The sequence below is a fragment of the Callorhinchus milii genome, unplaced genomic scaffold (genome assembly GCF_018977255.1).
Source record: "Callorhinchus milii isolate IMCB2004 unplaced genomic scaffold, IMCB_Cmil_1.0 Scaffold5, whole genome shotgun sequence".
NCBI classification, from domain to species: Eukaryota; Metazoa; Chordata; class Chondrichthyes; order Chimaeriformes; family Callorhinchidae; genus Callorhinchus; species Callorhinchus milii.
In genome coordinates this window covers 25,113,610-25,127,527 of record NW_024704746.1, presented here as the reverse complement: position 1 = coordinate 25,127,527, position 13,918 = coordinate 25,113,610, and the positions used below count along the sequence as shown (strand labels likewise).

At 38.9% G+C, this 13,918-nt stretch overlaps 1 protein-coding gene across 1 annotated transcript in view; it reads left to right on the top strand.

Moving 5' to 3' along the window:
- The window catches only part of cog5 (component of oligomeric golgi complex 5), a 38,766-nt gene extending 25,039 nt beyond the window's left edge, over positions 1-13,727 (top strand). The window contains exons 15-22 of the mRNA XM_042335141.1: positions 967-1,077; positions 1,777-1,839; positions 2,048-2,151; positions 6,339-6,570; positions 10,127-10,203; positions 10,987-11,113; positions 11,378-11,457; positions 13,154-13,727. Of these exons, the coding sequence (XP_042191075.1) occupies positions 967-1,077; positions 1,777-1,839; positions 2,048-2,151; positions 6,339-6,570; positions 10,127-10,203; positions 10,987-11,113; positions 11,378-11,457; positions 13,154-13,268 (909 nt within the window). The 3' untranslated portion in view covers positions 13,269-13,727. The remainder of the gene's footprint in view (positions 1-966; positions 1,078-1,776; positions 1,840-2,047; positions 2,152-6,338; positions 6,571-10,126; positions 10,204-10,986; positions 11,114-11,377; positions 11,458-13,153) is intronic.
- Positions 13,728-13,918: the final 191 nt, after the last annotated feature.

Sequence of the window (13,918 nt, the reverse complement as noted above, 5' to 3'; positions counted from 1 at the left end):
ATTTGGATGACGATTATTTTGATTAGTTTTACACACACTTGCCATGTGGAGCTGTCTAATCTGTAATGTCCATAGATAGAGAGGGGGTTGAGTTTATTTAGTGTGATTAACTAATTGACTAATTGACCCAGTGGTGAAGCAGACATCCTGACACAATACGGTTTAAGTTCAAGAACTGGCTGAAGATTTTACAATACATCTGCCTATATAGTAATCTTGCTCACAGACAGAAACACACTGTATATTTAACAGATACAGGTTAAGAAACATCTTCTGTGGTATACAACATCGTGTATTTATATACAGTCAGGGAAGCTGCGATATAATGATTTTGCTACTCATAAACACCCATTTTTTTGATTTAGCTTTGTGTAACTAGAATAAGCAGTACAAAAGTGGGGCTTTTGATTTAATAATAAAATAATTTCCACTCAGTTATTTTATTATTATTAAAAGTAGAACCTCATGGTTAGTATTATCATATTTCTCACTCTATTACAGAAAAGGAAAATATAATCATTGTGACTAGAGTATTGCTTGGTTTGGAGCATGTAATATAATCATAATATTATAATACTAATATAATAATATGTACATGGCTTGTTCCAAGGGCTGCACAATGCTCCCTGTGGTTGATACTCAGGACTCAGGAGATTACTCAGGCAATAGTACACACACTGTCTGTACCTGACACAGCTCAGAAACTGGACAGAGGAGGATTTGAATATTCCCTCTGTGGCTATATACATAGTTATCCTGTGTTCACACATAAAATTCACTGTTTTATTTGATTTAAACTGTTAATTTATTCACTTATTGAATTTAGTCTTAATTTTTTAATTTTTCTTATTTGTACACTACTTCATGCAATAAAGTGGGAATGTAGAAAGCAGAACAGCAATATGATGAATATTGAATTACAGTCCTATTGATATATTGTCTTATTCCATTTTGCTATCTGCACAGCTGTCCACACAGGGTGAGGCTAGTCAGGTGATTGGGCCACTAACTGATGGGCAGAGGAGGAATGTGGCTGTAGTGAATTCCTTACACAGATTGTCCCAGTCTGTGCTCAAGGTAGGAAATTAGAGCCTCATCTCATTTCCCACAACGATTCGCTTCCATTTTCTTTTCTGAAGGTGCGTTGTCTCTTTTTTCTCTTTTTTGAATTAAGCTAAACTTCTGCTAGTTTCCTTAATAGGAATGTACCTTACTTACGCTGGTTACTTAATTATTAATTAAACTGCCAAATGACCAATCATAGATTGTATAATAATAATAATCCTTGAATTTGATATAGCGCAATTCCCGTCTTCTAGACGTCTCAAAGCGTTTCACAGAATATGCTGTAAAGTGAATTGACTGCATTTTTGTGAGCGAAACACGGCAGCCAATTACGCACAGCAGCGTCCCACAAACAGTCTTGGATTGAAGTGACTAAATTATTATTGTTTTTTTTCCTTGAGGAATTATTATCAGGTGTAAGGAAACTTGCCCACGGTTTCACCCTGCCAGGAATTGACTGTGCTATAAAATAACAATTAGAATGTAATAGAAAGTAAAACAAACATAAGACGACTTTTGACAAAACAAATGTTCAATTAGTCTTTTTAATGAATTAATATTTAAATTATTATTTATGATAACCACCATGTTTGGTTTGATGTGTAGAATAGTATTGTGTTGTCATAGCAGCCACTATTACAAAGAAAACACCTACGTTTCAGTGACTAATGGAATTTTGTGACTATTGGGATTTTTTTCCCTACTTCCCAGGTGCTGTGTGGCCTGAGTTCGTTCCCTGTAACAGCTGAACAAACCATTCGAGCCACGTTAGAGGTAACGTCACACTATCATGATTGTGACTTGGATTTTCAATCCATTCTTTTCCTATAATAATAATCATTGCATTTGAACAGTGCCTTATCACGTTTCCGAGACAGAATACACTGTAAAATCAAGTGACTATATTTTTGTGGACGAAATGAGAGAATAAGGTTGACATTTTACTTCCTGTCACAAAGTGTAACATTTCCCTTTCCTTCAGACAATTCAGGATCTCATGGGAAATGCAGTTCAGCCGCTACTGAAATCGGTGGAAGATTCCATTGAGGCCATTATTATCACAATGCACCTTGAGGATTTTGCAGGGTAATAATTGATGAATGTTGTTCCTATGAGTTCCACGTTGGATGGGGATACTGTTTACATTGGTTGACTTGAAGATGACAGAACAGCCCAGCTGTAACAAAGCAGAAATGCTGGTGTATTTTGTATACACCTGGCCACCTTGTACCTACATCCCACCTAAATCAATGCCCAACATTCAGGTCATCAGATGTGCACCCACATGTGCAGCTTGTGAGAAGCCATTGTGGGGGTGACCTAAAATGATATGGAAGTTGGCCAGTTTAGCGCAGAAACGAGAAGGACATTAGTGTGTGTCCACGCTGCTCTGTATTATAATCCAATCCAAACTATAAGAACATAAGAATTAGGAGCAGGAGTAGGCCATTCGGCCCCTCGAGCCTGTGCCCCGCCATTCGATAAGATGGTTGATCTTCTGACCTAACTCTAATTACCTGCCCTATCCCCATATCCCTTAATCTCTCTATTTTTTTAAAAGTCTATCAGTCTCAGCCTTGAAGATAATAATAATAATCCTTAGATTATTATTATTATTAATAATAATAATTCAATAATGTTCAAGGACTGAGCATCTACAACCTTCTGGAGGTGTGAATTCCATAAATTCACTGCCCTCTGAGTGAAGAAATGTTTCCTCAACTCTGTTCTAAAAGGCTGACCCTTAATTTTAAGACTGACCCCTGGTTATAGATTCTCCCACCGGGGAAACAGATCCTCAGTGTCTACTTTATCAGCCCTTTAAGAATCTTATATGTTTCAATAAGATCCCCCCTAATTCTTCTGCACTCTAGAGAATACAACCCCAGTTATTCAGCCTATCCTCATAGGTCAGTCCCCTCATCCCAGGAACTAACCGAGTGAATCTACGCTGCACTCCCTCGAGGGCAAGTATGTCCTTTTTTAAATAAAGAGACCAAAACTGCACACAATATTCTCGGTGCGGTCTCAACAAAGCCCTATACAGTTGCAGCAAGACTTCCCTACTTTTGTACTCTAAACCTTTTGCAATGAACGCTAACATGCCGTTCGCCTTCTTAGTTGCTGCTGCACCTGCAAACTAACTTTTTGAGGCTGGTGTACAAGGACACCCAAATCCCTCTGAACACTAACACTATCTAATCTCTCCCCCTCTAGAAAATAATCTGTTTTTCTATTTTTTCTACCTACCCAGGTGAATAACTTCACACTTCCCCACATTAAATTCCATTTGCCACCTACTCGCCCACTCCCCGAGCCTATCTATATCCCGTTGCAATCTTTTTGCATCATCCTCAGAGCTACTCTCCCACCGAGTTTAGTGTCAACCGCGAATTTAGATATGTTACATTCAATGTCCTCGTCGAGATCATTGATGTAAATTGTAAATAGCTGAGGCCCAAGCACTGATCCTTGTGGCACTCCACTAGTCACATCCTGCCAATTCGAGAATGACCTGTTTATCCCTACTCTCTGTTTTCTACCCGTTAGCCACTCTTCAATCCATGCTAATATGTTCCCATTAATCCCGTGGGCCTTAACCTTGTGCAATAGCCTTTTGTGTGGCACTTTGTCAAATGCCTTCTTAAAATCTAAATATACTACATCTACTGGTTCCCCCCTATCTAACCTGCAGATACATCTTCAAAAACCTCTAAAAGATTAGTTAAGCATGACTTCCCTTTTGTAAAGCCATGTTGACTCTGCCTAATCTTGTTATGGTCTTCCAGCAATCCCATAACGACATCCTTAATTAAGGAATCGAGAATTTTCCCTACCACTGATGTCAGACTAACTTGTCTATAGTTCCCCATCTTTTTTCTCCCACCCTTCTTAAATAGTGGTGTCACGTTTGTAATCTTCCAATCAATGGGAACCGTTCCAGAATCCAGAGAATTTTGGAAGATCAAAGACAAGCCATCCACTATCTCAGTAGCCACCTCTTTTAAAACCCTGGGATGTAGGCCATTAGGTTCAGGGGATTTATCAGTTTTAAGACCTGACAATTTATCTAAAACCATTTCTTTACTAATATTCATTCCCAAGTTGCTAACATTGTCTTCTTGGTTCCCCTCTATTCTTGGTAGGTTTTTGGTGTCTTCTAAGGTGAAGACAGTTGCAAAAGTACTTGTTTAATGACTCTGCCATGTCTTTGTCCCCAACTATAATCCCCCCGTCTCTGCCTGTAGCGGACCCACATTTACCTTTGATAGCCTCTTCCTCTTTATATATTTATAAAACCTCTTGCAGTCTGTCTTTATGTTCCTCGCTAGTTTGCCCTCATATTCCATTTTCTCCCTCTTGATCACTTTTTTGGTTCTCCCTTGTTGATCCCTAAAGTTCTCCCAATCCTCGGGTTTACTACTCATCTTAGCTGTTTTATAGGTTTCTTCCTTTAACTTTATACTTTCCCTAACTGCTCTAATTAGCCGTGGTTGGGCCACCTTTCCCGTGGCATTCTTATTCCTCAAAGGAATACGTGCTCCCTGGGAATTTTACATTATCTCCTTAAACGTCTGCCATTGCTGGTCTACTGTCAAATCCTTAAGTCTAATTTCCCAGTTTATTTTAGCTAAATCCTCTCTCATACCAGCAAAGTTGGCTCCACTTAAATTCAAGACCTAAATAGACCTATATGGAAGCACTTTATAATAATAGTAATAATAATAATAATAATCCTTGCATTTGATATATATTTCAATGGGCATCTGTACATTCAAAGATACAGAATTATGGATTGGACTTGTTCAAAATTTTCAGAAAATACCCCAACTCTAAGTTGAATTACTAGCTGTCAATTTCTAATGATATATTACATGAAAATGCAGGTTATTATTTGGTCCAATTCCCAATCTTTAATTTCACACAAATCCTAAGAGGTATCAATTTTTTTGTCATATAAATATACATTATAAAACTCATCAAAAATTTAAATCCATAAAGGATAGATCATTTACATTAGAATATACAGCACAGAAGCAGGCCATTCAGCCCAACTGGTCTGTGTCGGTGTTTATGCTCCACATGAGCCTCCTCCTGCCCTCCCTAAACTAAGCCTTCAAGAATAACCTTCTATTCCTTTCTCCCTCATTTTCCTCTTTAGCTTCCACTTAAATATATCAATGTTATTTGCCTCAACAACTCCTCGTGGAGCATGTTCCACATTCCCACTACTCTCTGTGTAAAGACATTTCTTCTAGCTACCCTATTTGATTTATTGGTGACTATTTGATATTGATGGCCCCTGGTTTTGGTCGGTTCTCCCCCCCCCCCCCCCCCAAGTGGAAACATCTTCCCTATGTCGACCTTATCAAAACCTTTCATCATTTTAAAGACCTCTATCAGGTCACCCCTGACCCTCCTCTTTTCAAGAGAAGAGTCCAAGCCTTTCCTGATAGGTCTAACCTCTCAGTTCTGGGATCATCCTTGTGAATCTCCTTTGCACCATCTCCAGTGTCTCCACATCCCTTCCATAATGTGGGGACCAGAACTGCATGGAAAGTGTAGTCTAACCAAGGTTCTATAGCAGCTTACTGTAACTTCCCTGCTTTTCATTTCTATTCCTCTAGAAATGAACCCCAAAGCCTGGTTTGCTTTTTTATGGCCTTATTAACCTGCATTGCTACTTTTAGTGAATTGTGTATGTGTACCACTAGGTCCCTTTGCTCTTCTACCCCATTTAGGTTTTTATTTTCCAGGCTGTATGTGACTTTGTTATTCCTTCTGCCAAAATGTACCACCTCACACTTTTGTACATTGAAATGCATTTGTCATTTAAATGCCCACTCAGCAAGTTTATTAATGTCTTGCTGTAATTTGTTGCCGTCCTCCTCTGTATTAAGTACTTTCCCCCAATTTGGTGTTGGCTGCAAATTTTGAAATTGTACTGCTGATTCCGGAATCCAAATCATTAATGTATGTTGTGAACAACAGTGGATCCCAATACTCATCCTTGTGGAACACCACTGCCCACCCGCTGCCAGTCTGAGTGGCTACCCTTTACCCCTACTCTCTGTTTTCTGTTTGTAGCCAGCTTGCTATCCATTCTGCTATTTTTCGCCTGACTCCACATGCTCTGACCTTATTCATAATTCATTTATTGTTGTTGAACTTTGTAAAAATTATTGCCCAAACATTTAGCTTTTCTACTCTATAAATTTCTTTTTTTTTAAATAATTGTGTGATATTAACTTGTTTTACATTCATTTGTTCAGGCCTTTGTCTGGGAAACCAGAAGTCCCCTGTTCTCTTTACATGAAAGAACTGCAAGGTTTTGTGGCACGGATTATGAATGACTATTTTAGAACCTTTGAATGTGTGGACTTCATCTATGACAGTACAGAAACCATTGCCCAGAGAGCCATCCAAGTGTTCATTCGCAATGCAACGCTACTGAGACCCTTGGGTGAAGGAGGTAAAATGAGATTGGCGGCAGATTTTGCACAGGTAACAGGCTGGTGTCTTTCTTTCTTGTCTATACGTTGTAAATTTGTTATTTTGAGATTATTAAACAACACTATGCTACAGAGTCCCATAGTGTAGTGGTTAGAGCACTGACCTTGTAAGCGATAGGATCTAGGTTTGATTCCTCGGCAGAGTGAAACCTTAGACAAGTTTCCTTACCCCTCTGTTTACTGAGCAGTAAGTAGGAACTCAGTTGTTAGTTGATTGGTGAATCGCTTTCTGGGGGTAATAATCCCTCCCAAAAAGTAATAATTTGGTCACTCAATCTACGACTGTGTGTGGGACACTGCTGTGCACAATTGGTTGCCGCGTTTTGCCCACAAAATACACAGTCACTACATTTTACAATATGTTCTTTGAGATGTCTCAACAATGTGATAAGATGCTATATCAAATGCAAAGATTATTTTCTTAACAAACCCAGATTAATAATGAAATGAATAAAAATGATTACATTGCATTACAGCCAGTTATGCCAATATTATATCAGGGACAACATCACTTCTGAAGCAGGAAATATAATTCCCTTCCAATTAAATATAAATTGAGCCGGCCTTAGAGAACTGGCAGTTTCAGTAGCTATCATTACAAATGATGGACATGGAATGAGGGAGTCGAGGTTTCTAATCCAGATATGGAATTAATCTCCTTAATTGTACATTGTATTGGAGTCATTGATCCACGCATTTCCTTTTGAAGTTGAGAGAATTATCCCTGTTTTTGTTAATCCCCTTGTGCTCTGGTCACTGAGTCTAGGCAGCTCCACGAGCAGCTATGGGAGGTGAGGGCAGTAACCAGAACACATTATTATAAATTAACAATGGAATTTTCTATGATAGAATGATTATTATTACTAGTGATAATTAACACATTACAAGATTTTTTACCCTTTTTCCTCATATTAAAAAAGTTACTTTAATAGGTTTTATCAAGCTCCATGTCCTGTTATTGAGACAGAAAAAATCTAAATTGGGTGTAGGTGAAAATCACCAATTTACAATAAGAATAATCATTATAAAATATAGACTGCACTTAATGAATATTTGGAGACTGTGAATATTGAAACTGTTTCTGTAGAAGAGGATTTTTTTATCATCATGAGTTTAGTTCAGAAATGGCGATTATGTTGAACCATAAAAATGACATTTAACTCTCATTAGGTCAAAGCTAACGGAGTTGGTTCAGTAGATTCTGACCGCTTGTTTCAGATATTTTAGTTAGAAAGATACAAAGCTACTATTGAAATATTGGTGATTTAATGCAATAATTGTTTGCCTAAATGAATAACAACAGAATAGCATATTGGACATGCCCTTTTGTTGTGCACCTTATTGCTGTTTGATTTGTATCAGAACAAACTGGTGAGGAAGCCATTAAATTACATCTGCTGATCTTTACCTAAACCAAAGCATGAGATCAGAATAGGTTCCTTGTTGAACAATCTGACGTTCACGGTCACTTGTCACCGAAAAGTTGGGCACTAAGTACAAGCTGTATTTAGGATCAATCAGGACAGACTTTAATCACTGTTAGTGAACAGAATATTTTTCAATACAACAAAAGATATAAGAAGTAAAAAATATTTTCTGATATTTATTATAATAATCCTCAGAATAGTGTTGTAATGGGAATTGATTCCTGGGCATTTCCTGGGAGAGTCCATGTCTTAACAGCACACTCTGGCCCACATCTCTGACAAGTGAAGCCTATGATGTTTCTCTCTCTCGGCCTCTGGTTGATTTGGTGCTGAGGAGCACCTGCAAAGCAATGAATATTCAGATAACTGGATTGGGAAACATCAAAGCAAAATGTTTCTTTTCAAAACCAAACTCTTGGGGAATGTTGTTTACCTGCAACTACTGACAGCTGAAGGTTAAGGTGTATATGTATTGATGAGGGTTAAGGTGTATATTTATTGATGTGAATTAAGGTGTATATGTATTGATGAGGGTTAAGGTGTATATTTATTGATGATGATTAAGGTGTATATGTATTGATGAGGATTAAGGTGTATATTTATTGACTATCTGTATCCATTGCAGCTAAGCTTGCAACTAAAGGATCCACTGTGGAATGTAGATTTCAGTGATACCACTCACAAACCATTTAACACGCCATAAACACTGTGTGTACATCTTAAGCAAAACTGCCATACATGTGTGATGATCTTATTTAGGTCATAGCTTATCAACGATAGGAGCTCCCTGAAAAAACTATGCCCATGACACCCCCCCCATGCAAGACTTTACAATGAGATATAAATCATGTCTTAAGTCAATCGGTTATTGGTGGACAGACCCACAGACAAACATTTTGTCTTTATTAGTATAGATAGATTATTATATTAAATTATCTACATGCGGGGAGTGGGAGGGGCTAAACCCCAGCCCCAAGTGAGGCCACAATTTGAGCCCCAGGTTTCACCCTCTCTGGCTAGTCGCTGCTGGGCCACGGCGCGGAGGAACCTGGAAATTTGATATAGCGCTTTTCACGTTGGGAGGACGTCCCAAAGCGCTTCACAGAACACACTGTAAAGTGAATTGACTGTATATTTGTGGGCGAACGCGGCAGCCAATTGCGCACAGCAATGTCCCACAAACAGTCGTAGATTGAAAATGACCAATTTATTATTGTTTTTGGTTTTGGAGGGATTATTATTAGGCTCTGTGTGGAGTAAGGAAACTTGCCCAAGGTTTCATCCTCTGCCTGGAATTGAACTCGGGTCTATCGCTTGCAAAGCGAGTGCTCTAACCACTGAGCTACAGGACTCCGCATTATGTCTTTATTAGTATCGATGAGGGTTAAGGTGTATATGTATTTACTTCCTCATTATAGTTCGCTTTATTATCACCTGAATTCCCTGATAATGTGGTTGCTATGTGGATGCCATTCCCTGTCCGTTATTGCTGCCCGATCAGTCCCCACTCAATTCTGCAATTGGAATTATTAGCTAAACTGATTATTGTGATCGTGTGGAAGAGAATTGCGGATTATATCATATACGTTCCCCTCTTGGCGCCAAACCTCTCTGCCTCCACCCTCTGGAACTCCATCCCACATTCCCTTTGCCTTGTTCCCTCCTTTGCCTCCTTCGAGGCCCATCTCAAGACCTTCCTCTTCGACCGTGCCTTCGGCCACTCTCGTACCCTTCTGCCCTCCACCCTCCCTGATCCCAACCACCCCACCTCCCCACTCGAGTCCTAATCCCTGACTGTTCAGCACCTTGGGACATCCTCCCGACATGAAAGGCGCTTTACAAATGTAATGTTATATTGTGGCTGGACATTGCAGTTATATATAAACTTGTATCATATAAACATCTGTTCAGAAGAAGCATTTGCTCGACAGAGACTTTTCACAGAAATTGGTTACATTTTTCAAATGACCAGAGTTTTCTTTGGTTTGGTTCAGAAATAAAGAGAATCTATAATTTTTTGTTTACAATAAATATTAAGACTATTGCTTTCCCAAAGCTACATGTGTTTGTGTCCCATTGTGTGTATGTGATGTCAGATCTTTTCCTCTTCAAACGTTGCAGATGGAATTGGCAGTGGGGCCACTCTGCAGGAGAGTTTCTGATCTTGGAAAGTCCTACAGATTATTGCGGTCGTTCAGGTCAGACACTCCCTCCAGGAAATGTTTGTGCCTGTGTCTCATTGTATGATATCCTCTGCTTCTCGTTACACTTTTTACATTCAATGCAGATTCCTCAAAATTCATTGGGTTCTAATTCCTCGCTGTGAGGTTTCTTAACATTTGTTCAATGCTTTAAAATAGCAGATCTCCATGAGCAGTTATGTTCTATGTTGTGTCTGGTCTATTATTACTGACAAGGAAATGTCAAAATCTGCATGTATTGCTGTTTGTCTTTATACACCTCAATAATATGAAGAATATCTGAAATTGTTTAAGATTTTGCTGGTTGAGGCTAGAGTTCATTAAACTGTTGCCAAATTGAGCAATCCTGGGGCTTTGCCCAAATCCACAGAATATTGATTACTCTTAAAGTGTTGTCCTGAAAGTTTTGTTTTTAATATAATTGTTAATTTTACACTAAGTCCAGCAACCTGTGATTTGTTAATGTATATTATAAAATAAATAGGGGGTTTTCAATCATTTAATGATGCAGCAAATTCAGCATCAAACACTATTGCCACAGCTGCACCTTAAGTAATCTTCTTGAGTAGTACTGTACATATTAAACGTTGATAATCTGAAATTCTCAAATAGAAAGGTAAATGTACTCCCAACACATTGATAAAATAACATGAAATACAATGAAGTGTTGTTTGACTATTATACAACAGTCAGTAGTATAGAACTTAGTAAATCTGCATAAACGTGGCTAATGCAGTACTTTGTTATAAAATTACCTTAACTATGTATTGTACTTCACAGACCATTGCTCTTCCAGACCAGTGAACACATGGCTAACAGCCCAGCTGTAGGAGATATTGTTCCCTACAGCAGCATTCTTCATTTCCTCTTTACCAGAGCTCCACCTGAGCTGAAGTCCCCTCACCAGGTACTCAACGCATCAACTCTCCCTTTACTGGAACAGACAGACTTGTCACACAAACTAGTCATGTAGAAGCTTCTGTTAGTCGTTTTGTTAATGTGAAATTCCAGGTTTGCATCTTGTGTTTCTGTCTTCAAAAAGACCTTCATGAAGGGAAGGGGGGGTTATTAATATTTTAGCAGAAAGGTTTTGTTGAAGCAGCATGTTTGCGGAGTATTTATTTATGTTAGTTTATAGTCCAGCTAACTAAACACTGTGAACTGATTGCAGAGGGCAGAGTGGTCAGTCGCTCGCTATTCTCAATGGCTCGATGACCATCCAGCAGAAAAGGACCGGCTGGTTCTCATCAGGTAACATTAACTCTGCTAGTGTTTGTTCTGGATTTACATCATCTTCTCACTCTGTTACATATGTCATGTATCCTCTTCTCTAAAAGTATTTGTTGTTTTCTCAAAATGTATCAAACTACTTACTCCAGCCTAGGTTTATGTTGAAAATCTAATTTTTGGGGGAATGTTGGAAATCTAAAATAATCAACCCCTGAAAGAGAAATCTAGGACAACCCGTCAATTCCTGCTTTGCACACGCGCAGGGAACAGGAAGTGACATTGCCCACAACCCAGTAAACCAGATGTTGGCCATTCGTTTCCTTTAACGTGGGAACTGGCCAGTGTGGAAATAGCGAGAGCTGGCTGTGGGCACGAGTAGGAAACTGAACTGCAGGAAGGGTGGGAGTTTATGGATTCCAAACACCGTGGTATATAATATTATTATAATAGGACTGGCCTATATTTCTCTTTTGGAAGATGATTATTTTAGTTGTTTGTCATTCCCTTGTGGATATTCTGTCTGACAAACGCTAGTTATTGATCACTCTGGTGTTCATTTCACGCAAAATTAAATATGTTGACCAGAGTACATGACAGAAAATGTCAGTGTTGGAAGGGGCAATCTTAGGGAGCTGAGTGACATTTTCATGATTAAGGTTGTGCATAAGGTTGTGCTGTTAAACTGAGCTGAACTGGCTGGTGTGTTTCATGTGCAGTGGTTTAGTGTTTAACGCAGCCTTGAATCTGTTTCAGCTCCTCATATCTTGCTGCACCGAAAGCCGATTCCTCTTTATAGTCAGGCAGTTTGTTCATCAGCCTCCTACATTCCAACTGCTCTTATATTTTTATTCTTATAATTCCATTGGAAAGCAGTTTAAAACCTCTTAACACTTATCCTGGGTTCCTTTCTGAGTTTTTAAATATAATTCAGACAACAACCTTATTAATGTAATATCTGTGTGAGACTTTATGCTTATTACAAAATTAAATTCAGCTGGCGAACTGTTTAAAAGCAGTTGCCCAAATGTGACCTTGTTAAATCAAGTGAAAACACCTTGGACCTGCTGTATTGGCAGTCGAGCATTCAGCCTCTTTAATATCTATCTATGTGCTCCTGCTTGATGTCAGACACAGGCATGGGGTTAATTTTCATGTGTATGTGGATGACGATCTCTCTGTCTCCACTGATATCAGACATCAAGTCCTGGGTGAGAGCTAACTTTCTCCAGTTGAAATCGACAAGACCGAGGCTCTCCTGATTGGTTCCTGTTGGCGCCTCCTCACCTCAGCATCACCATCCAAGGATGAACACTCCACCTCACTGAGCCAATCTGGAACCTTGGGGTCCTTTTTGACGCTCATCTATCCTTTAATCCTCACATCCGTGTCATGACCTGTTCTGCCTTTCCCTCCCACCACTGCCTTGCCCTCATTCATTGCGTCCAGGCCCGACTATGCTAACTCCCTGCTCACAGGGCTTCCCAACTCTTCCTTTCCTTTGTGTCCCCTCCCATAACAAGGCTCCTATCCCTCAGAGGAACCAGTTTAAAATTCTCATCCTCATTTTTAAAGTCCTCAAGTCTTGCTCCTCCCTACCTCTGCGACCTATTAAACCACACCAACCTCTCGCTCCATGTGGACGGGAGAGATAGTCTTACTAAGCTCACAGATGTTGTACAGTATTTATCAATGTTAATGATTCTGAGTTCTTTTTCAGAGGTGCACTTGAAGCCTACGTTCAATCTGTACGAGCAAGAGAAGGGAAAGAATTTGCTGCTGTCTATCCAATAATGTTGCAACTGCTGCAGAAAGCCATGGCCACTGCACAGTGAAAGCTTTCAGATTAAGAGTTCCTCACATCCATTCTTGTCATTTGCATTGTAGATAGAATTGGGGCTCAGAATTGTTGTATAGTTTTAGTTATATACAGAATAATCATAATAGGGTTTGAATTTGTTTTCTGTTAAGTGAGAACCATACAATTAGCATCTTAAAAGATTACATACTCTAGAACTATAATTAACAAGAATCTTTCATTTTTTAAAGGTGCTTTTGATTAACAGTGAATGTAATTAATTGTGAAGCAGAACACTGTTAGAATCAGCATTTAGCCCCAGAGTACTGAAGTTTAATTAGATATCAGTAGATTAACACATCAAGGTGGGTAATTTGGAATCAAAAGTTAAATATTCACTCCCTTAATTTATTGGGCTCAGTAACTCTTTCAAACCAGCTACAACTAATGATGTAATTACTCCCTACTGTTAAATAAAAAATATTTGTAAAATAAAGCAGTGTACACACAGTATTACATTTTGTTTAACATCTCCAATAATGCAGCATTGTAATAAGAGTGTCAGCTCCTAGGTTTTATATGTAAAATATATCTCCTGGAGAGATAATTGATTTAACAAATAGCACAACTTTACAGATAAGTAGATTGATAGATTTCTTGTGGATAACGGGATATGGGGATAAGGCC